At 33.6% G+C, this 24,759-nt stretch overlaps 1 protein-coding gene across 9 annotated transcripts in view; it reads right to left on the reverse strand.

The window, feature by feature from the left end:
* Positions 1–24,759, reverse strand: part of LCORL (ligand dependent nuclear receptor corepressor like) — a 166,941-nt gene that overhangs the window by 10,315 nt on the left and 131,867 nt on the right. For 2 of the 9 annotated variants that reach the window (XM_040237908.1, XM_040237909.1), the window contains 2 exons: positions 23,574–23,667; positions 10,719–15,523 (listed from right to left, as the gene is read on the reverse strand). The exons of 1 other annotated variant lie outside the window; for it this stretch is intronic. In XM_040237908.1, the coding sequence (XP_040093842.1) occupies positions 10,719–15,523; positions 23,574–23,667 (4,899 nt within the window). Of the gene's footprint in view, positions 1–10,718; positions 15,524–16,478; positions 22,287–23,573; positions 23,668–24,759 lie in introns of those variants that run through there. 6 more of the 9 variants (XM_040237910.1, XM_040237911.1, XR_005720666.1 and 3 more) reach the window with 5 other exon arrangements.

A 24,759-nucleotide genomic window follows, 5' to 3' on the forward strand; every position in this document is an offset into this window, starting at 1 on the left:
GTGTCTGACTCTGTGCAACCCCATAGATGATCAAGATAATCACAATGGTGTGATCACTCACCTGGAGCCAAACATCCTGGAGTGCAAAGTCAAGTGGGCCTTAGGAAGCATCACTATGAACAAAGTTAGTGGAGGTGATGGAATTCCAGCTGAGGTATATCAAATTCTAAAAGATTATTCTGTGAGAGTGCTGCACTTAATATGTCAGCAAATTTGGAAAACTCAGCAGTGGCCACAGGACTGGAAAAGGTTTTCATTCCAATCCCAAAGAAGGGCAACGCCAAAGAATGTTCAAACTACCGCACAATTGCACTCATTTCACATGCTAGTAATGCTCAAAATTCTCCAAGCGAGGCTTCAACAATACGTAAACCACGAACTTCCAGATGTTCAAGCTGGATTTTAAAAAGGGAGAGGAACCAGAGATCAAATTGCCAACATCCACTGGATCATTGAAAAGCAAGAGAATTCCAGAAAAAAATCTACTTCACTGACTACGCCAAAATTTTTGACTGTGTGAATCACAACAAACTGTGGAACATTCTTTAAGAGATGGAATACCAGACCACCTTACCTGCCTCTTGAGAAGCCTGTATGCAGGTCAAGAAGCAACAGTTACAACCAGACATGGAACAATGGACTGGTTCCAAATTGGGAAAGGAGGTCAAGGCTGTATATTGTCACCCTGCTTATTTAACTTATATGCAGAGTACATCATGTGAAATGCCAGGGTGGATGAAGGTGAAGAGAAACTAAAGAGCCTCTTGATGAGAGTGAAAGAGGAGAGTGAAAAAGCTGGCTTAAAACTCAACATTGAAAAAACGAAGATCATGGCATCCTGTCCCATCACTTCATGGGAAATTGATGGGGAAACAGTGGAAACAGTGTCTTTATTTTGGGGGGCTCCAAACTCACTACAGATGGTGATGCAGCCATGAAGTTAAAAGATGCTTGCTCCTGGGAAGAAAAGCAATGGCCAACCTAGACAGCATATTTAAAAGCAGAGACATTACGTTGCTGACAAACGTTTCTCTAGTCAAAGCTATGGTTTTTCCAGTAGTCATGTATGGCTGTGAGAGTTGGATCATAAAGAAGGCTGAGTGCTGAAGTATTGATGCTTTTGAACTGTGGTGCTGGAGAAGACTCTAGAGAGTCCCTTGGACTGCAAGAAGATCAAACCAGTCAATCCTAAAGGAGTTCAATCCTGAATATTCATTGGAAGGACTGATACTGAAGCTGAAGCTCCAATACTTTGGCCACTTTATGCAAAGAGCCAACACACTAGAAGAGACCCTGATGCTGGGAAAGATTGAAGGCAGAAACAGAAGAGGATGACAGAAGACAAGATGGTTGGATGGCATCACTGACTCGATGGACATGGGTTTGAGCAAGCTCTGGGAGATGGTGAAGAACAGGGAAGCCTGGTGTGCTGCACTCCATGGGGTTTGCAAAGAGTCAGACATGACTGAACAACAACAACAATAATCCAATAGGACTGATGTTCCTATAGAGAAGGAGACACCAGAGAATGGGAGAATGTCCTGCAAGCCAGGAAGAGAGCTCTCACCAGAAACAGAACCCTCCAGATCTTAGACTTTGCAGTCTCCAGAACTGTGAGACAATAAATCTCTATTGTTTAAGTCATGCAGTCCATGTTGTTTTGTTATGGCAGCCTGAGCAGAGTAACATACTCTCTTTTTTTGAAACTCAGTACTGGTTTTCCTCTGCCTCTTCCTGTCAATTCAAGTCATCCCACTCTACCTGGCTAATGCATGTTGCTATTTCTCAAGTATGAGTCCCAGGCTTTCTTTCTTTTATACTGTCAGCTCTCATCCATACTCAGTTTCAGTTATTAATGATATTCTAGCTATCTCAATTTTACTGAGTACTCAACCTAAAGGAGCTTTACGAAAAATCTCCTTGTATCATCTAATTTCATAACACAGATTTTACCACTGCCTTATGTTTTCTGTTTTTCCCCATCCCAATAAAATACAAGCGTGAAGAAAGTATAAATCCCTGTTGGTCTTGCTCAGTATATTATTTTCATCACCTAGCATATTGCAGCTGGTTAAATATTTGTTAAAAAATGAATCTGGGTTATTTTTTTCTGACTATGATGAGGTAACAAGCTGAATCTGCCCTCTCACTTTATAAACAGCACATTAAATACATGAAATAATGTTTCTAAGATAAAGGATGACAAGTACAGATGACAGTGATTCCTGAAAAAAGGGAAATAAAAGGTGGTAAGTCCTAAAATTTGCTATGGTTTACTGCTTAGAGAGTTTCCAGACTGCAATAAAGGAGGAACTCAAACAGAGCTTGGGAATCTTCCTGAAAAGGGAAGACAGAGTTTAGATGTAGAAGAGTCCAAGGTGACTAGACTCCCTGCAAGTCTGCAGATCAATACTGATCAGACATAAATGTTTCCCAAGGCTGTGAAAAAGACCATTGAGAAGGACCAGATGGAAAATACCTAGAGGCCATACAGGACTGGATATGACTGGTGCTACCACCAAAAAATGGAACATCCTCCTAGAACCTGGGTAAGTAGAATCCCCAGATAGGTACTGGTGTTGCCTGACTAGTGGGGCAAAATCAGCCACTGAAAGGACATAAACATGGCTTCTGAGAACCTGTGTGGTCTACCCTTGACTTACTCTTCAATGTTCACCACGTGACATCAAGCTCCTCCTTCTCTCTTTTGACTCAAGACACACCAGTCACATCTTACGTAACTCCACGAGGAATACCAAGCCTCATGTTTTTTTTCAGAGTCACTTCTTTCTTCCTGGCAAGTCATTCCTCCCCTCCCCATTCTCTGCTGCTTGGCCTAGTTGATGCCTACTCATTCTTCACAGCTCAGTTCAATGGACATTTTTTCAGAGAAGTCTTCCTTTACTTTGCTGACTTGATAAGATCTCCCTATAAGGAATAATCATAGTACCACCTACAAATTAAGAACTTGTAAAATTTGTATGATTTTTCTCAAATGTCTGCCTCTCCAAACAAAGCTGACCATGAATGGAGTGCCATCTGGTTTTGTCCCCCATCATACTCCATATGACTACCATACTGCCTGGAACACAGGAGACAAAAATTTTTGAAAGAATAAATTAATGGTGTCTATAGATACTGCCTTCTAAAATCTGTCATTCTATACATTTATATTACACACAAAGAAGCAAACAAATGAATTTACCAGGTTGCCTAGAAATGGAATTGGAGGGGAAAAAAATGAAGCCAAGGTCTTGCTTAAAATTAACAAAAACAAGGAAGAAAAAACATGGCAGGATGAAATCATTCAGATACCTGCTCTGCTTTTTTTGTTGTTGTTGTTCAACAATAGGTAAATTCAGTAGGCTGTTTATTATGATAATCACAGAATACTCAGCTCACTATAGGAAAAATGAGGAGAAAAATATGGTAGCCATGAGGGCTGAACTAAAAAATTTGAATTACTAAATGAATAGAGAAGATAAGAGAAGAGAACATCTGAGGCAGGAATTTAAGGTGTGAAGCACTGAAATAAATCTCTAACAGGTTGTAGCAGCTGGTTAAGGAAGAGAAGGGTGACCCTTGAACCACTTACCTCAGATAGACAAAGCAGGTCTGGAGGCTGCAGGGAGAGAATGAAGATTTACAAAACAGAACAAAACTGGCATTGATGGCTCCCCCAGCACCACTCTGCTGGATACAGACAGGTCTTGTCCCAGGGAGATAAAACAAAATAAAGTAACTACGAGTCAGAAATGTACTGGATTGTGTGGCAAGACGAAGTGGACAACAGGGAGGGAGTGGATAGGTTTTGGGAATGAACTGGATATAATAATCTTAATTTACTAAAAACAACAAAAAAAGACAATAAATTTTTTTTCTAGTCACATCATATCAAAATTCTACCAATAAAAATGGATCAGCAAACTTTTTCTGCAAAGGGTCAGGATATTTTAGGCTTTGTGGGCTTTAGGATCTCTGTTGCAACTACTCAATTCAGCTTTTGCAGCATAAAACAGCAATAGACAAAACACATAAGTGAATGATCATAGCAATGTTCCAATAAAACTACTTACAAGGCAGGCTAGGGGCCAGACACCTCAATTTGGAAAGTTAATCTTGTTTGAAAATAGTGTTGTACTTCATATCCATTAATAGGGTGAATCAACCAAATTATCTTTCAAGTTTTACTAATTATGTTGTTAAACTGAAAAAACAACTTGAAATATTTTTTGCTAAGTTCCCTGAGTTACTTTGTAACTCTATCTAACAGTGCCCAGTAGATCAAAAGAAAAATATACAATATTTGTTGAATAAATGGAATAGTTTTACATGAAAGATATGGGGCAATTAGTAAAGCAGAATATTCTGTAATGGTTGACAAAGCAATGAGATATAAGATATGCGAGAGAAATTCTAGGAAAAAAAAGTAAGGAATTACTAAAGTAGCTGTTTCATAACGCAATATTACTATTATTAAACTCTTTAAAACGTAACTCTCTTTAGTCAGTCTCTATGAAAATTACAATAATGGGGAAAATATCTAATTGTAAACAGAATGCATTTTATTAAAGCCTTTTTTATTTCATTAGAATGCTTTAAATTACTGGGTCACAGTTTTAATATTTTTACTGATGGCACTGGCAAGTAACAAGATGGTAATATAAAGCTCATGTAAAAAAGAACAGGTCGATATATTTTATTATTTTTTACATTAAAATATGTCTTTTTTATCCAGTTCTGACCAAATTGAGTGTGGTTTAATTAAGACTCAAGGGGACTCTGATCTCATATGTTTTCCTAAACTCGTAAGGTATTTTCTTATGATTTTTAATACAGACAGGAAAGCCACCTGAACTGACTGCTACTTCCTTTCTTGATTCATTATGAAATAAAATCTATACAAAAATAAATCAGACTTATCAAAATGTGATTATTTTGGCCTGAATGTTATTTACTAGAGTCATCTTTTCATGGTGAATCTTAGTAAAGCACTTACAATTTAATTTTGATTACTTTAACAATTTATGTACAAGAGCAAGTCTAGTACATAAATTAACGTACATAATTATAGTCACTGCATTCTTTCTGGTAGCATCACAGTAAGTACAGAGAAAGCCTAGCAGGAAACTCTGTAGAGCAGTGTTTCCAACACTATGCTCCGGGGCCTCCCAGGCGGCGCTAGTGGCACCTGCCGATGCAGGTTTAAGAGACACTGGTTTGATCCCAGGGTCAGGAAGATCCCCTGGAGAAGGAAATGGCAACCCCTCCCAGTATTCATGCCTGGAGGATCCCATGGACAGACGAACCATGGGGTTGCAGACTGAAGCGACTTAGCATGCAAACTATGTTCTATGGGACATTAAGTTTGGAGAACGTGTTTTAACATACTAATGGGGCTCTGTGATTCAGTAAGCAAAAGAAAGAGAACTGAGCATTTCGCAACGTTACTGGACTACAGAACACTTTGCACACAAAACATCTTGGTGGACCAGTTTTTCCTGGAATATAACTTTGGAATGCTTGTGTAGCAAACCAGATTAAAGTGACTGAATCATCTGGAAACATTTTTCTATCAAAATGAAATTTAGAAAATCATCTCCTCTAGTACTTCATAATTTCCATTAGGTAATATGATGCTGAATGTTACATGAAGTAACTCTAAATTTTATTTTTAACTGTTAAAGGATATTCTGTGTTGAGGTTGCCTCAACCATACAAATTTAAAAGAATATCTTGAGTTAGGACTCAGAAAAATATGGTAAAATGTTCATTAGCAAGACCAGAGAAGGACGCACAGTTAGTTTCAGTTTTAGGTAATTAAAATTTAGAGTATACCATTAATTTCAAATAACCCATCAGTTACATATCTCAGTGAAAACCAGAATTCTGAGTGAAAATATATATATAGTCATTTTTGAGGACAGATGACAAAACCAGAGAAACTGACAAACTGAACTATTTTCAGTCATCTCAGAATCCAATTTAAAGTGTAAACCTGAGTTTTGAATTTTTATGGAAAAATTTAACATTTTAGGAAAAATAATATGAGGATAGTAGCTTTAAGTATATACTAGGTTATTCTGGCCTGAAACTTCAGAGGTGTCCAAAGTCTATTTATTATATCCAGCTGTGTATCAATTAGGAAAAGGCACATATTTGCTTTAGGAACTCAACCACGCTGACATTAAAGAGGTCTATGTTATTATTTTCAATAGTCACACATAATTTTAGACCATTATCACCACGAAAATCGTCTCTTACAACTGGTCCTTCACACACCCCATTCTGCCCTCTCTTCTAATCTATATTGTGTGCAGCTATTAGAAAAAGACTTCTTAGAAGTAGTTTGATCACATAATTTATCACAACTCAAAGAATAAATTCTTAGTTTGATCTCTTTTCCTTCTGTTACACCCACTTGGTGAACACAGTTACTATTAAGTATAATGGCCCATCTTTCTCCCAAGCTTTACATTCTGGCAACTGAGATAAAAATCACAAGCTGTTCAATCCTGTTACTTATTGAGACAGTATTTCAAACATTATCCAGAGCTCAATACTCACCATAAAACTCTTAGATTACCTCTTGATTCATAGAAAATAGTCTACTATCCTAAACATTCTCCCCATAAATTATAAACTGATTTGTATCCTCCTAAAAATCATTCCCACTATTCTCATGTTTTCGGCTTCCCAGGTGGCACTAATGGTAAAAGAACCTGCCTGCAATGCAGGAGACGTAATTGATGAGGCTTTTATCCCTGGGTGGGGAAGATACCCTAGAGGAGGGCATGGCAACCCACTCCAGTATTCTCGCCTGGAGAATTCCATGGACAGAGGAGACTGGCGGGCTGTGGTCCAGACTGTCGCAGAGTTGGACATGGCTGAAGCAACTTAGCATGCACACATGCATTCTCATGTCTTAGGAGAGAAAGGACTCTTCTGGCCAAAACCAATCTCTCTAATGATTCTCATGATACCCCACTATCAAGTCAGGGGCTTCATTCCATTTCCCCTGTTTGCCATCTCATTTTTCTACTTCAGTCTTTCATTTTCCAGTGGTTTCTTCTCATTGGCATCTAAACATCCTTCAACTGGGCTTCCTCTCACTACTTCCTTATTTCCTCACCAATCTGCCATTTACATTTTTCTGTGCTAATTTTCTTCATTTCTTTTTCCTGCATTTACTCAATCATAAGAGTTCTGACTCTAAAATAACCTCTTGTGCTACACAGAAGATTTCAAGACCTAACTAACCTCTTATTAACACTTTACACTGTTGTTTTTTTCCCTTCTTAAAACATATTTCCTGTCACCATTCTCTGCTGGCTTTCCTCTTCTCTCCTGGCTACTCTCACTAGTCTCCTTTTGTACACATCTTTTATTTTCTCCATATCTCTGGGGCTCTGAGACCCTATGTTCTTCACATTTTACACTGAACAGTCTCTTCCACTCTCAGGGCTTCAATTATTTGCTGGTCCCCAAATCTTTATCTCTAGCTGAGACCTCTTTCCTGAGCAAAAACTCATAACTCATCCTAAGTATCTTTTCTTGGATACCCCACTAGATATCTCAAACTTTATATGTCTAAAACTGAACACCTAGAGTGAATATTACAATCACCTAGCCAGATGTCCAAGCCAAAAACCTGATGTTAAACTTCATTCTTCTGTTCTCTAAGACTGATTCTACTTCATGGATGTCTCTCAAATATGTCCATTCTTCCCCAATACTGACACTATCAGGGCTCCAGATTTTTTTTTTTTTTCATTAACTGATGCTGACCTCACAATTTGTGCTATGCCTCCATCAGCAGCTTTATCTTTTGCCATTTTTTCCAACTACCCCCTACCCCTTCCTAAATTCCTATTTTGTGTCTTAGCTATATGAACTAAATTAATCAGTGTTCCAGACAACCCTGCTCTCTTCAGTCAACCACATTTTCCCCATGCAATTTGCTTCTGCCTGAAATACTTTCTGGACTTCTAATACTTTGTCATTCTTCAAATTCCAGCTTAGAAGCAAGTATCCTTGTGTAATTCTCTGACCCTGGGTTCAATTTCCCTATGTGCTCCTATAGTCCATCTCTCTCCCATCATAGCACTCATCTTTTCATGAATTGCCTATTCACTATCCTGCATAAGATGGTAAGCTCCTCGAGAGTACAAAACATGACTTTTACCATTCTATCCCCTTAAAACATATAATATCGCACTTAAAACATAAAATACACTCTATATTTTGAATAAATAAGCAATATAGATCTTATTTTCTTACTTAGATGGAAAAAAGCTTTTTGAATCTTCTATCGTGCCTAAGAGCATATTGTAGGCATTCATTAAGTATTTGTTAAAACAAGAATACAATAGAATTGCACTTCTTTTTCTTCCTTTCCCTGTTTACAATTGATATAAGCAGTACAAATGTCATCAAGTTTTAAAATTTCTGTGTACTAAACTATATCTGTATGGTTAATCTTGAAAAGTTTAAAAACAAGACATTTGTAAGTAAAAGCAAAACTCTTCATCAACAGAAATATTCCATTAATTCATTATTACATTGCCAAATGAATTTTCCTAGAAAAGTCCTATTGCTAAAAGTCTCAAACTTCCAGTTACTATGTATTCAATGAAGAAGAAAAACACATATAAAATAATGAATTTTAGTGTCATTTCCAAAAAGGCAAAAGGAAGTATGGAGTATCAAGAATAATGATTAAAAAAAACAACACCTTAAGAAACATTTAAAAGTCAGGTAATATAACAAATATTGCTATAAATACAACTTTATAAAAATAATGTCCTTGTTGATTGAGTGGGAAAAAAAAAAGAATGTTAAAACAAAGAAGGAAAGTTATCAGTAAAAGATAAATAAAACTTTGAGCAGAACAGGAACTATTACTATGAATTTTTAAAATGAGAAAAGGTGAAAAACAACTCCTAATATGATACTAAAGTTTTTTTAAATGTTACAAAAGGATCTGAAATTAATTTGAAAAAGTAACAATTAGGCATCTTCCATCTTATTTTTCTAGGGTGATATATTTAGTGAGATGAAGAATCATATTAAAATACATTTACATTTATACCTTAGAAAGATACAATGGTTAAGCTGGAAGTAAGAAAATACAGTTTTATTGAGAAATGACAATATAAACTATCTTTAGTATGAAATGAGGATGGTGTAAAGAATTAAAAATGAAACATTACACTTTATTCTCCATTCATGGCAATCTTTTAAAAATATGTGAATGTATTTTTAGGTGAATTATAAGCTCTTTTGAAAAAAATAACTATTAGACTTCTTCCCTCTTTTTTCCTGACATACTATTTGTTGTGTTATTTTTAGTTATCCTTAGGCCAAGGAACAAAGGATGTTACTTTTAGATTTGATACATTTTTAATAATGGAGACTCTAATTTGACCATCTTTAAAATTTTAATTATTTATGTTAAAAATTTTAATCACTGCATGTGAGATATACTGAAATAGGTATTATAAAAGTTATTCAGTTAAGTAATTGAATTTTGGGGTTCATAATTTTCTAACCTATTAAAACTTGAGTTTAATTACTGCTTTTAATGTTTCAATTTAAGACCTGAAAATGTTTTTTTAGCTTTTAAAAAAGTATTTAAAAAACATAATAAAAATTAAGCCACTAATACCTCTTGGGCCACACAAAAGACTCCCCTAAAATATACAAGGTAACAATGCAACCATATGATAAAATATCCTTAAATATCCAAATGTAACCCAGTAACCCTGCATTTCTTCACTCTTTCATGTCAGGGAAGAAATCAACAAACACTACCACACTCACATATCCTAAATTGTCTAGCACCTATCAAGAAGAGAATTGGAACTGGTTATGATGGCAACTAGTGTTTACATCCCATTTTTGCTAGGTTCAAGGGATAACGGTCTCCCTGAGGCACCAATGTCAGGTTAGAATAACTGAGTAAAGCTCATAATTACTTGCTAAAGTAATTTCAGTTTGCATTCTGAATTTAGCATTACCTTAAAATTACCTGTATATGATTTTCTCCTTTGGTAGGTGATGCATTATCTCTACAAAGAAATCTTCATCTTTATATCCATAGAATCAATGTCAGATATGAAAAAACTATTTAATAAGGTGCTGATGTATTGGAAAAAAATCTTGACACTTTTAAATAAATAGACTCTAACAGTGGTTCCCAAAGCAGTATCACAGGGCCTAACAACTTAATGGTGAATGTGAGACTGATACTCTAGGATTATTATATATGTTATAGTCTTCATCAAGTTAACCATGAGATAGTTTTTACTTTCCAGAGGGTCTCAAAGTAAATAATTTATCATTAGACAATAAATATATATTAGCTTGTAGTGTAGTAGTAAATTTTTAGATAGCTACTTGGGCATATTTATTTGTCAAACTGTTCTCTATATTTTATATTAGATCAGATGCAAAAGAAGACAGTATTTACATCAATATTTTAGAAGATTTCTATGTCTCAAATATACTTGAAATCCTGGACATATTTAGATGTGGGGAAGTGCACTGGGACATTTAGCAGCACCTAATTTCATGAGTTTCATACTAGGTGCCAAGAAATTAGACTGTCCAAATATTTTAGAAACAAAACTAAATCAACTGTTCCTTTTCTATCCATCATCTGATATTTCACTCAAGGCACCTACAATGAAACTAAAATTAAGTAGAGAAAAACTTACCTAGTTGGTATTTTGAATAATAGTTTGCCATTTGTCCACTGTTGCAAGACTGTCGTTTATGTCTTTTTGTTGACATTTCTGTGGTCTTCCACGGTGGTCTTTTTCTTTTGTTCAATTTGCTAAGAACTTCACAATTATCAGAAGGATTCTTGTCATAGTTAACACATTTATTTAATTTACTATTTTCAAGTTGGGCAGGAAATTTATCGCTTGAAGGACTATTTGCTTTAGCATTTTCTATTTCTTTAGATTGCTTTTTAAAAGAATTTTGCCTAGCAGACTGGGATCTTAAGGTAAAGTGCTTTGATTCGTCTATGTGAGTTTGATGATTACTTCCACAGTTAACAGATTCAGGAGAGTAAATGATGGTATTTAACTTAAAAGTATTTCTGTGTTCGAGATAGTTGATCTTCCTCAAAAATATTCTACAGTCTTTTAAGGTTTTTGACCTCCAATTATTTGAACATACATTTCCTAGTCTTGGTCCCTTTTCAAAATCTTTTTGGCTGCAGTTTGTTCCATTCTCCTTTGCTTCTGAATTAAATTTATTCTCTAAACTAGCATGTGTTTTGAAATCAGACATGGCCAACCTCTGTTGCAAAAAGTTATCTCTGATCTCAGGTGGGAAAATAAACTGATTATCTACTGTGTTTTTTCCTTGGAGTGGGACGTCAGTATTTGTTACTCCCTCAGTCTTACTCAAAAGTTGGTTCTGGCAAAAAAATCTTAAGTTCCTCCTCTTAGATATCCAAGCACCTGTCCCATGGCTGTGCAGCTTTCCCTCTCTTCTCCACCTTTCATGATGCAACCTCTTAAACTCAGTTCTTTTTAATCTAGTTAGTGTTAAATTACTTTTCACATTTAAGAGTGGGGAGCTAACCATTTTATGCAGTATATGCAACTTCCCTGCTGACTTTGAAGGCGAAGATAGTGCAAATTTTTTAAAGTGCTTTCTGAAAGGGCTGGTATTAAAATCAGAATATTTGGTCCCTAATTTAATTTCTCTGGTGTTTATTACTTCCAAAGGGTTTCGTGCATTTGCTTTTCTAACTAGTGAAAGAGACTGTGTTTCTGTTGTTTGCATAAACCAGGTACAGAGTTCATTCAAATCATACTTTTTCTGAAAAAGCATTTTTACGGGTGAAACCTCAAGTTCTAAAAGACAGGTCTCCAAAGGGCTTGCTATTTTGAAGTTATCATTTTCAATGGGTTCTCTTTTTTTATGAACACAATTTTCAGCTTCATCTCCACTCACAGGCACCCAAGCATTTGTTATTTGTTCAAATCTATTGTTTAATTCCTCTAATAAGGAATCATTTGAAGTAGAAGCAGCCCACCACCTGAGCAAAGGGTTTGATGAAATTATAGGGTCCAAGGATACTTCAGAAATGGGTATTAATTTATCTTCCAAATGTTTTGCATTCCTTGAATTTCTAGCTCCTGAGGTAACTTTGGAAGCTATTTTAATCCTTGACTGCTTATGTTTGTCCTCCTGACTTTTACCTTTCTGCAAATGGAGCTTATATGACTTATGGAGCAGGGAATTTCTATAAATAAGTGAACTAGAAGATGCTAATGAATGTAAGAAATGCAGAGATGGTTTTCGATCCCTAATGGAATGTCTCAAAGGTACAGCAGCAACCATACTTTTCGATTCATTCTTGAATTTGTCAGCTTCAGTGTGCCTTGTATCCATGGTGCACTGGTGATTTTCTTCAGGCAATTTTTTCTGGAATATATTCTCTTGTTCTAAAGGAGGTAAGCAGCTGCTAATACTCACTTCTCTCTCCTGAGGTGAAATTCTATTGATAGTCACAGATATGCCAGAGATTTTCACTTTTGCAGGTCTACCAGGCTTCCTAATTATTGCCAAAGGCTTCTGATTCGGTCGAATAATGTTCTTGGAAGGTTGAGGTATCACAGGCTTGTTCTTGAAAGGTCTAACATATTCAAAGCCAGACCCCAAGATTTCATTTTCAGTAGTCAAAGTTGAAATAGCACTTATTCTTTCACCCAAATCAGTGTCATATTCTCTAATATTTCTGAGACTATTATATTCTGTTGGAAAATCAGTAACAGTATTTTTTAAAGATATACAGTTGCTTTTGTTTATGCTTCCTTCAGAAACATGCCTTTTAGTTCTTCTTGACCTTCCATAAATAACAGTTACTGTAATACTCTTCTGATGTATACCTTCTTTTACTTCTGATATGAGAGATTCTGGGCTTTTCTTTTCAGCACTAATGGACTCATTTTGGCAAATGGCGATGTCTGTTTGGTCAGTTTTAGGTTTCGGTGGTCTTCCAATTGGTCGCTTTATCTGTTTCACAACCTGGGGACCTATTTTTTTAGGTCTACCTGGTTTTCTTTTAAAAGATGAATCAATCATACTGCTTGAATACTCTTTAGGTAACTCTTGTGGCTTATCATTCTTTATATCATCTGTAAACACTGCAGAGGATTCTGCAGTTTCTTTTGCACAATTAAATTTGTTTAGTTCTTTTTGGAAAGTGTCACTATAATTAGAACTATAATTTGCAGAGTTAGCATTTGGGATAGTCTCATTTGTTTCTTTTCTATTTTCAGTTACATGAGTTGGTTGCTTTTCAGAAGAAAACTCACGATTTGATTTGGAATTACCAACTGAAGTTAAAGTATATTTGACTCCTTCGCTGCTTTTAACCTCAGATAAAAACATGAGTTTGATAGGACTAGAATAGGTGGCAAAAGAAGAGCTTTCAATGGCTTCATATTTTGTTGGTACATTTTCAACACTGGAAGTGAAGCTACTTGTGTTTAAAACAGATGACTTTTTCTGGTTAAGTCGTTTGCTATTCAAATCTATTGTAGGTATATGACTGGTTTTAATATTGGTGGATGCTACTATGGATTTTGATAAACTTTTCTCTTTGCATGTCATTCTACTTACAGTCAGAGTCATATTTCTACCAGCAGGTTGATCTTTACCATCAACTTCTATCAATTTCTTGGATGCTTTATACCCTTCTGATACTGACTGACTATCCCAAGACTTTTTGGCCATATTTATTGTATCTTCCAAACGTTCCACAACAACTTGTAAATTAGAATTCATTGCAATTTTGTTTAAATCTATACTACTATGTGAACTTTCAACCTGAATATTTTTTACTTCATCTTTTCCTTTGGTAGAGTCAGAAACTTTTTTGGCCTTAGGGGATTTTTTGAAAACGTAATTATTTGTTACATATATAGAATACCACCCTGGTGGTACAATATTTCGTTTGGTTCTGCTCAAAAGTCCAGGGATATCACTTTTCAAAGGAGTTTGAGTATTCTTTAATTTTGGATTCTCTTTATGATTTTGCAAAAACTTTTTCCTAGCCACAGATATCTCCTGTGATCTCTTTATGTTCATTTTCTCAGGAGAAGCTGTTTTAAAGCTTTCTGAAAATGCATCAAAAGCCAAGTTAGTTTCTAAATTATTTAGAGGTAGTTGCAATGACTGTAATCCATAATCTGGTAAAAGTGATGTTTCCACACAATTATTATCTTGCAGGCTTTTAGAATTCTGTAAAGAAGGTCCTTGGCAATGATAGAATTGCTCTTTGTCTGCTGAAAAAAGTTCATCATTGCGCAAAAACTTCCTTGGATTTTTTTCAGTATATTTTTTTCTCATAAAGTTTTCATCAAGACTAGCAAGTTCTCTTTTTATCTGTAATGACTGCCTTCTGAATATGGGTGAGTCAGGAGAGCTGTGCATTGCAAATAAGGTTTCTTGACGCTTTCGAAATCTTGTCTGAATAATTTTATTTTCTATCTTTTTATCATGTTGACTCAGCAATTCCATAAAACTGTAATCACTGGGCTTTGCATTATGCAAAAGAGAGGTTATTAAATCTCTCAGTTTTAAATCATTATCTGTATTGCAATCACTGCTAGATAATTTTATAAGGTTTGTCATATCTATTGTTTCTATTGACTTTAATTTTTCATTAATACGATCCATTAAATCTTGAAAAATTACAGTAGTTTCACCCTTTTCATGATTTGTAGTACAATTATTGCTGTCTTCTAAGAGCAAAGAATCAGAGTTACTGGATTTTTTAGATTTAGGCATTTTACCTTCATGATCATCTTCATCATTGCTTATTTCTGCTGGTGTCAGAGACGGAGGCTGGTTAGTATTTCTTTCAAGTCTAGTATTTTCTAAGGCTGAACACTCCGAGATGACATCTTTCAATTTTTCAAATCCTTCAGCCTGCACAGGTGATAATGGTGGGGGTGAGGGACTTCGAGATCTACAAACATCTTGAAGATTTACCGAAACATCACATATTTCCCTTGATGAACGAGGACTCTGAAAGCCTGATTTTGTGGAATGAAAGTCTGCTAACAGTCCAGAACAGAACCTGTGAGAATTGTAACTGTGTGCAATTCCTCTATTCACTACCTTCTTAATGTGTTCAATAGTTACAGTTTGACAAGATAAACAATGTAAATCTTTAATACAGACTGGCAGAGGCACAAAACCAGGGCTTTGTCTTTCATTGTGTAAATACCCTCTTTCTGCCAGCCTATATTCACAACTACAGAACAGACCATCTACATCATCTTCAATTAGGGGATTCTGAGACTCTGAAGACACAGTATAGGATGAATTACAACAGCAAAGAGAAGCAGCATTCTGCTCTTGGACTAGAAATTTCAACATAGCCAAAACTTGTTCCTGGTGATGTATGCACAAAGATTCCAAAACTTTGCTTAATGCTGATTTTCCTTTTTCCATTTTAGTAGCTTCCTCTGATTTTGCATCAACAGTTGAACTAAAAATAAAAATCAAACAAAAAATGAATTACAGCAAAAATACTAATATCATAAGGAATTTTAATTTTAACAGAGCTTGAAATAGATATTTTGATATTGCTGGACTCCTAATTCCTATGGAGAGCTGTGAAAGTGATATCTTGATTATTGTTTACCAAAAATATAATGAAGCACTTATGATAATTTCCTATGACAAAATATGAGTCAAAGCAAAACCCTATGTTTGGTGTAATATAAAGGCTGCTACTGATAGATATGGTTATATATACAGATTGCTAATGTTTAGTGCTTTGGCTATATTAAGAATATTTAATGAAAAGTGCTTCAGAAGGAGTTAAAATTTTTGTAAAGTAGACATTTTATAAGTTATTTGGTAGTTATCAGTCCATATTAGTACAAATAAGATAAATAAGATGTAGGAGAAAATCTTTCTTATCTTTATTTAAAATAAAGATAATACCTTTATTTAAAAAAAGATAAAATATTTTTCAAGGTAGTGAAAATAAAATTATTAATAAAACGTTTTGTATAGTCAAAAGGAAAGTTAAGGGATTTAGACTTCATATAAATAACAGGCGTTTTAACCTAGCAATAAAACAAAAATTTAAACTATTTAAAAATATAATCTATTTTTAATTTATTTTAAATACTAAATTAATTACATCACAACTAAAGGCATTACTTACCTAATTATTTAATTTCAAATGCTGGAAAATATCCCACTGCAGAAACTAACATAAATCTAATGGAAACTAAAACCCAGGATTACTTAGCAACCAATGTATAAGTCTATTAAAAAAAAAATCTTTCTAATCCAATACCAGCAGCAAGAAGAATAAAATATATTAAAAGAATTCTGTTTCAGAAAAGTATCTATTTAAATTAAACATATCACCAAACTCTGTACATGAAAACAGCCTCCCACTTGTGATTTCTTATATTTGTTGTTGTTAGTTACTGGTTTGCATAAATTTTATTTAGGGTTGGAACTGAAATGTGCTGACTATGAACTGCAATAGAAGACTGTATTTTGTTTAAATAAGGGTTATTATGTTCACCAATATTAAAAATTAAATAATTTTTAAAATGAAAGTGAAACTGATTTTAAAAAGTTCCTCCCTAAAACCAGTTTAAACTGTTTCACAGGTAAGTAGGCAATATGTTATCTACATTTTATAAAATTTCTGTTGAGTAGCAAAAACATCAAAGCAAATGTTTCAGATTAGATAAAAATTCTTCTAGAAAAAAGATAATTTTACTAGATTCACCCAATGTTTCGCTAGTAAAACTAGCATGGGATTTAATATAAATAAGTTATCAAACAGAGAGAAGAGATGAAGTTACAATAAAAATTTTTAAGTCTACTGTCATCTCTAGACAGATGAAGACAGGACATGACCTCGGTATCCCTTCCCTTTGGAAAATAATTTTTTGTAAATTTTTTCATGGTTAGAGTATAAAATGATTGAAGTGACTCCAAAGATTCACTACTGTATAACTCAGAAAACATTATATAGAGAATAAAGGCACAAGTAAATGTTAACTATCAATAAGAGGGTATAAGTGGTATTATATTCTTTCCCAGCAAATTAAAAACTAAAATTTTCACATAAGCAAAAGAAAATCCCAAAAGTTCTGACAGATCCATTTCCAACATGTTTGTTTAAAAGTTATATTATGGCCTATTAAACGTATCTGTGACTAAAGAGAGATTTTACATGCTTCTCATAAAAATACCTGCCTAAAACTGGTTTAACCTGTTTCACAGATAAGTAGGCAATGTTGTATCTACATTTTATAAAACTCTGTCGTTTGAGTAGCAGCAAAAACACCAAAGCAAATTTTGCTAATTTAGAAAAAGACTATTTTTTAAACATTACTATGCTCTCGTAACAGTCCCTGAAATGCTCAAATGATTTTTTCCATTAGTAGTCTAGAGCAGAACTAATCAAAATTAATGATTAGTGTTATTTTGAAAATCATTGAAAGATTTTTATGACTCTCTTTTGACATTCCAAGAAGTCTATACTTTAAGAATTTCTTATTCAGTTGATTATTTTTAATAGTGGAACTTCAAAAATCTCAACAATATCATAGGGGCCAATAATTTTGTTCTAATGTCATAGGAAGAACAGCTTTAAAAAGTTACTAATTAGATATTCAGATATTAGGATTTTATACATCTCTCTCAGATATTAGATAACTAAGTTCTCAAATTAGAAAATTCCACAATATGCTTATTTGGCTTTATTTTCATTTCTGTATTTTTCGTATGTTAGAATCTCAAAGAAAAACCGAATGTATGAAAAAATAGTTGAATACACATAAACCTCCAATCTAGAATTTACTCTCACTTAACTACATAAAGATTCTAAAATTGTTATGTTTCACAGCTCCACTGCTTTTCGTGCTAAAATTTTTTCTAATTTTTGTTTGATTTATAAACAAACACATCCTGCTTATTTTTTGGTAAGTTTCTATCCATTTTTCCCATTATAAGCTTTGTTGCTGAGAGCTGTCTGTAGAAAAAGTCAATTTCTATTATTGATATTAAAAAAATTGCTTCCTAGAGTGAATCAAATAAGTCAGTGTAGTCAAGTTTTTTCTTTTCTTCTTTTTTTCTTTTACTGAATGAATGAGTAAATCAATCACACACCAACAGTGTTGTAAATTTAAGTGCAAAAGCATTGAAGTGCTTTACTACAAATTACAACCTAGAAACACGTTAACTGAACAATTAAAATTCATACAATCAGATTTAGATATATAACAACACAAAGTAGAAACAGAATTACAGTACATTTACAACACAAGACAGATACATGAATTCATTAGAAAATATTGTAATAAATAATTCATGAATTATAGTGCAATTGATTTATGCATAAATATAACTAATTGCCTAACAATCAGTTTATATTAACAAAATCTGTCAAAATCAAGGCAGCCACAGAGTTTTACTAAATTACTGCGACAATGAAAATACTGTAATTAAAGAACAAATACAAGTATTTGTACTGTAAACAACTAAAAAAATCAGTCTCACTAAAGTTAGTATACAATTTAATATAAAATTGTCATTAGCTACCAGAAATGGTTTTAACAACTTTACTGAGCAGTAGTTTTCTAAAAACAGAGGCACTGTTTTTTCTTTTCCTTCTTTTTTTTTTTTAATATAAAATACTTGAGGAACATTCAAATAAGTAGAAAGCACATAAGGATTGCTTTCACCTTCACTAAAAGTCTGCTGAAACTGGATTTTTCAGAAAATTGTCAATTAACAAGTAGTAACTGGTAACTAAATTTATAAAGTACTTTGAAAGTTAAACATAAAGAATACCTTAATAGAATCACTGGGGAGAAGGGGAACCCATAAATTTCCCTGCCTTTCCTAGTTTGTATAATCAAAAGTTAACTCAATAATTAGAAACATTTTGTTTCTTTTAAAAGTTATGGGTTGATCATTACCTATAAACTATCAAAAAATATTTAATTTACTATTTCTGACCAAAAATAAATAATACGAGTACTAAAATGCTGCAAATTAACTATAATATTACCTATAAAACTACTGATCACTGTGAAGTCAATAGCAAAATGATCCCTGATTTTATGAATCCTGTAAAGTTTTTGGTCAGGTCATCTTTTAAATGATATAAAAGTGTTCTGTAAGTATCCCTTTACTATAAACTTTTCAATCAATTTATTAATGTAAATATAGTGTGAGGAATAAAAAAGCTCAATACAATATAAATATTATGTAATGCATTCAAACCCCCCAATTTTTGCAGGTTAAAGTTCTGTATAAAGAGGTCAATAAAATTGTGTTGAAACATTTACTTTAACTTCATTTTTCAATGGGGGGGAGGGGAAATATATTAAATAATCCAAGTTCTGGCCCTCACAAAATATGGCTTAATTCTTTAAAAAGAAAGATGACCCTGACATCTGCTGTTTTGCAATCTATTATGTATAATTTCTTGGGGGAAAAAAAAGAGCAAGAGGATTCATATCCTAGTATGCAAGTAACTTTAATAGCTGAAGAGGGTTCAGTATAGATCTGAGAGACCAAATAACTAGGTTGTGTAGTTTCCTACTCTTCAGTTTCTTTAAACATATGTAAGCAGTTTTTAAATGTAATAGCTGAAAATCTCTTTAGTATTATATGTATATATGATTATTAGATACACACAAACACAAGTGTAAAAACACATGTATTTGACAAGGTGCACTTATTTTTTAAATTCAGCTTTAAGTATTCCTTTTGGACTTAGGAAAACTGGCTTAGAAAAAATGATCAGAACCTGAATTTTAACAGAGAAAAGGGGCACTCGAAGAATTTTGTATTTATGAAGCAAATCCCCATTCTTTCTATGGAGGCACATGCTTTATAACATTTTACCACTAAAACTGCATACTCCATAAATCCAACATGGATACTCTGAAACACATTTTAAAACTGCTATACAAAATTACTGGTCTTTCTCATGAGTCTAGTAAAAGTTAAAATGCACTGCCCAGCTTCTAACTACCTAATTAGTAGAGAGTTTACATTACTGAAAGTTCAAAACAGCTTCAGTGTTAAATATTTGTAAATCTATTCAAGACCCTGAACAAACTGCAAATTTGGTTATTAGCAAAATGATAATGTATCGCCCACCAAAATGAAATCTGTAATTCATTTTGATAAACTGAAAATGTTTTGAAATGTCACAGCAGCAAATATATTAAAGTTACACTGAGGTTTTTCAATAGTAGGAGTGTGTCACAATCCTTAAAATTTAAAGTAGTCATAACATCAACTAACCAGCACATTTAAACCAAAATTATCATTCTCAAGCTTTTTCTGTGCACATTATAAACATGCTCTAAGTTGCATTCCAACTTTCTTTTCTAGCCTTACACATTAGCTTATTTTTCAAATGAAAAACAAAATTAAATTATTTTAATAATTAAATTTAAATTACTTTTTGTTCTTAGTATTCCGTCTTACATTAAAGGATTCTATAGCTGCTGGGGTTAACTATGTGTCAGTTTTTTTAAAAGTATATACCTTATAAACCCCAACTTCCTGCTAAATCAACTATTAAATGATAAATATTAAATTTCATTATACATATCATTTAAGGTTTTCTATTTCTGATGGATGCACTTGAGTGCATTTCATATTTCATAGAATGCACTGTAGTGTACTAATACTGTATATATTAATTTTTATTAGTGTGGAGATAGCTGTCTGTTTAAACTTTGATTGGTTGTTTCATATACTTACAATAAATGTAAGTATGTTATGCAAAAATGCTTACGAACTAGTAATATCATATTTCCATTAGAAGATGGTTCAACTGAATGGCTGGAGTGGTCTTTCACCAATAAAAATATTTCACTTGACAGTTACTCGTTTTCCCACAATGCTTTATGCTATTGACTACTAAAGAAAACCTGAATCTTTTTCACCTATTTATACAAGGATTAAATACAAACTATCAGAATTAAGTAAGCAACTATATAATTCTGTCCACAGTGAAAACCCTGAATAAAACTTTTTTTCAAAAGGCATGTAAGTGGTTTTTGAACTGTAAAATTTCATGTCTCCTGTCAGAGTGAGCATCTGTAATTCCCACACGTGTGTATATAGACACACAAAAACACACCTGTGCACATACACACGCAAACACACATACACGCACTCACGCACATACACACATACAAACGTTTTCCTAACAAGTAATCTACACAGGCTTGCTGCTGTTTTTGCAGCTGCCAGTCCCTGAATCTGTCATATTATATAACCCAGTGTCTGGTAATCGGAGTTTCTTCTTCGGAGGAGTCTTCAGTGTTCCAGATCTTTCTTTTACCTTGTATTCTAAAGTGCTGTGAGGTACCCCATAAATTCCTTGTGCTTTGGAAACACTCATTTTTCCGCTCATTACCATTGCAATAGCCTCTTCCATTATTTCATGATCATATTGCCGATAACGGCCACGTTTTTTCCTGGGCTGCTTATTATCTTTTCGATCCAATCCATCTTCAGTATTTTCAGAGGTTCCATCAACTGTTCCATTTTTAGAATTAAGACACAAAGGAGAGAGGTCCCCATGTAGAAAGTAAGAGTCAACACTTGAGTGAGTTACAGGCCCAGAACATTCTATTTTGTTCTGTTTAGGGAGTATATTTTTCAGTTTTTGGAGGGCTGATCCTTCAAGGACTGGAGAGGTTTTGGAAACTTGATACATAACATCCAGCAGACCAGGACCATCAGGTTGTGGTTTTGAAATAGAACTTACTCGTAGCTGAGGAATTTTTAACTGTACAGTAGGATGTGTTTCATATTGTAGGCTTTCATTTTTTTCTTTAAATTGAGTAACCATTTTCTGTAGAGTTAACTGATGGAGGTAACTGGAAGCTGTTGGGAATTTTAATTCTGAGGTTTCAAGTAGATTGAGTTTACTTTTTTCTGTGCGCTCTGCTTGAGCTCTTGCCCACAAGGCTACTTTTTGCAGCACTGCACAAGTTTCTTTACTGTCTTTATATGAGTAACTATCATTGAAATCTCGAGTTTTGTTTTTAAAAGATGCAGGCTTCCCTGCTGGTAAGGCTTCTAAGTGGAGAAGTAAAGTTTTTTGAGGTATGCCATAAAGTATGCCTGCTTTATTTATGTCCAGTGCTCCAGACTGAATGTCTTTCAAAGCTTTTGAGAGCAAACCATCTGCAAACTCAGCACTTCTTTCCACATAGTCCTCTCTGTTTCTGTGTAGTCTCCTGGATGGATGGAATGAAACGATGGTAAACTGATGCATGAGAGACTCTCACACAGCTATGGAAGGGGAGGGTCCACTCCTTTATTATACTCCTTGCTTAGGTAACATCACTTTTTAAGTCTGTGAGATGTAGTAGTTACTCCTTATCAAAGCAAACGCTACAGTCCTGGTAGGACAATGTGTCAATCATACAGTGGCCTCAACGGGCAGACCTTCCAAGAACATAAAATCCTAACTCAGTATTTGTAAAAATATTCTCATGATGTTGCTATTCCTCTGACAGATGCTTGTAGAGCAACACTTATAATTTTTTTACAATTAGAGTTCCATTATATAAAATACCCAAATCCTAAAGGAGTTTTTGTTAGTAGAAACGTGACGTTACCGCTAAACAAGTAATAAAAGAGTCAACCCCTTTAAAGGAAATTTGTAGCAGTAAGAATATTTTCAAACACAAACACCCCATATTTTTCTCTAGATAAAAACTTAAAATTTGAAACAAGTAGATATGTTACATTGGGTAAAATACTTTTAGATTTTATAGATGTTATTTCTATTTTGAATGTATCGTTATAACTTTCAAAGTTTCTTTAACAGAAAGTTCTTTATACCTTATGACTCAAAAAGCTATTACAGCCTTAGTTGAAACAAATTACACTCTGTATCTGAGATTTAAATGTTACTAAAAAGCTTCCTATGCAAATTGTTAATGGAAGATGCAAAAGTTACCCCCCTTAAATTCCAAAAATCCAACAGAACAGCACTTCACTATTAATGATTTAATTAATTAAACAGCTTTCAAAGCATGAAAGGACTTTCTGTGGTGATTACTAGATATATTAAGTCTGCCACCACACCTAAAACACAATGAAAAAACGCTAAGCACTGTAAATTAGTTATAAGAATTAGTAAGTATAGTACTTTTAAAACTAGTTGATTGTTTAAAAAATTAAATAGTGAAATTACATATTTTCCTTAAAACTGTCTCCTAAACACTGAATTTAAAATTCTCTACTCGTCCTGCTTCTTAGTTTGTATTCTATGATTAAGTTGGTAGTTCATTTTAGTAACATGAACTAAAGTTTGGTGATTGTTCTGATAACTTTTCTTTAACAGAAAGAATAAAAAAGAAAGAGAAAGGACAAATGAAAGGTATGAAAGACACACATTTATGAGTGACAAAAATTCTGGAAGAAAACTATATATGTCAGTCTATTCAGAGTAGTATGAAGAGTTCTCTGCATAATTTTATATTAATACTAAATTATATTTCCTAGATATTGCTTACCCAGCCACTGAATTTTCAGAAGAAGGATCACATATGGATGACTCTTCAGATTTTATGCTGGTTTTCTTTGTAGAGAGATCTAACACTCCATCCCCTATAATTTTTGCAAGAGAAAAAACTTTATATTTGTGACAGATAGGTAATCCTTACATCATAACATTTCATATTTTGATGATCTACTAATTAATGACCTAAAAATTAACACTGGTATTTGATATGTGGCCATTACCAACTCATCTTGTGGTTTTAGCAACAGAACATGACTGGGAAGGCACTACATAGGAAAAAAGAACAGAGAAAGAGCTGGCATTGCTGTGATATGAAGAAATTAGATAAAAATTGTTTAAAATCCACCCTTGTTCACCTTTCTCTTCTGCAGTGAAGAGTCACTTGATTGCTTATTCAATAAAAAACATGACTGTTTTCTATTCAAGGCTGCCCAGATGATGCTTTGGGAAAGTAGGAATAATGTATGTTTAACAAAACCGAGAGCATAGAAAATATGAGGATGAATAAGAGAACGATAATTAGCATTTACTAGGACTATTAATATGTGGAAAACATACTTTAGGTAATCTATGACTCTACGCTCAACCAATGTATTTTTCAGAGCTCACAGTATAAAATTTTACTGTTTTAAATAACTAAAATGTACAACAGTTGAATCACTGACTATGTAACATATTGTGGTTATATCTGTGATTAGATGATGACACAATAAAATAACATTTTAGGAAAAAGTAGCTTGTTAGAAAACAACTGCCTATGTATTTCTTACTAAAATGTAGTTATTATTATTATAATACTGAATTTACATAGACAAAACTTCAAGTGACTCAGATATGTTGTTAATGTGATAAACTTCAAAATCAAGAATAAAAATAAACTGAATTTAAAATAAATCAATACATATGGTGAATGTTTCTACTGATACCTAAAAAACTGAAAAAGCTGTAAGAAATCATTTTAAGGAAAATCCATTTTTAAAAATTATACCAAAAAATTCATCTAGGTTTAAAAATAATTCAATTATGCACAAAGCACTGCTGGAATTTGGAAAGCAGTAATTAAAAATGCATAAAGTACCTCCTCATGGTTCTTAACAATCTAGTTAGATAATTCATACACCACCACCACCATAACTGTATTTCAGGCTGATGATATGTGCTGCTTAGGAAAAATAAAG

Source organism: Oryx dammah, unplaced genomic scaffold, assembly GCF_014754425.2.
Source record: "Oryx dammah isolate SB20612 unplaced genomic scaffold, SCBI_Odam_1.1 HiC_scaffold_3, whole genome shotgun sequence".
Taxonomy (NCBI): domain Eukaryota; kingdom Metazoa; phylum Chordata; class Mammalia; order Artiodactyla; family Bovidae; genus Oryx; species Oryx dammah.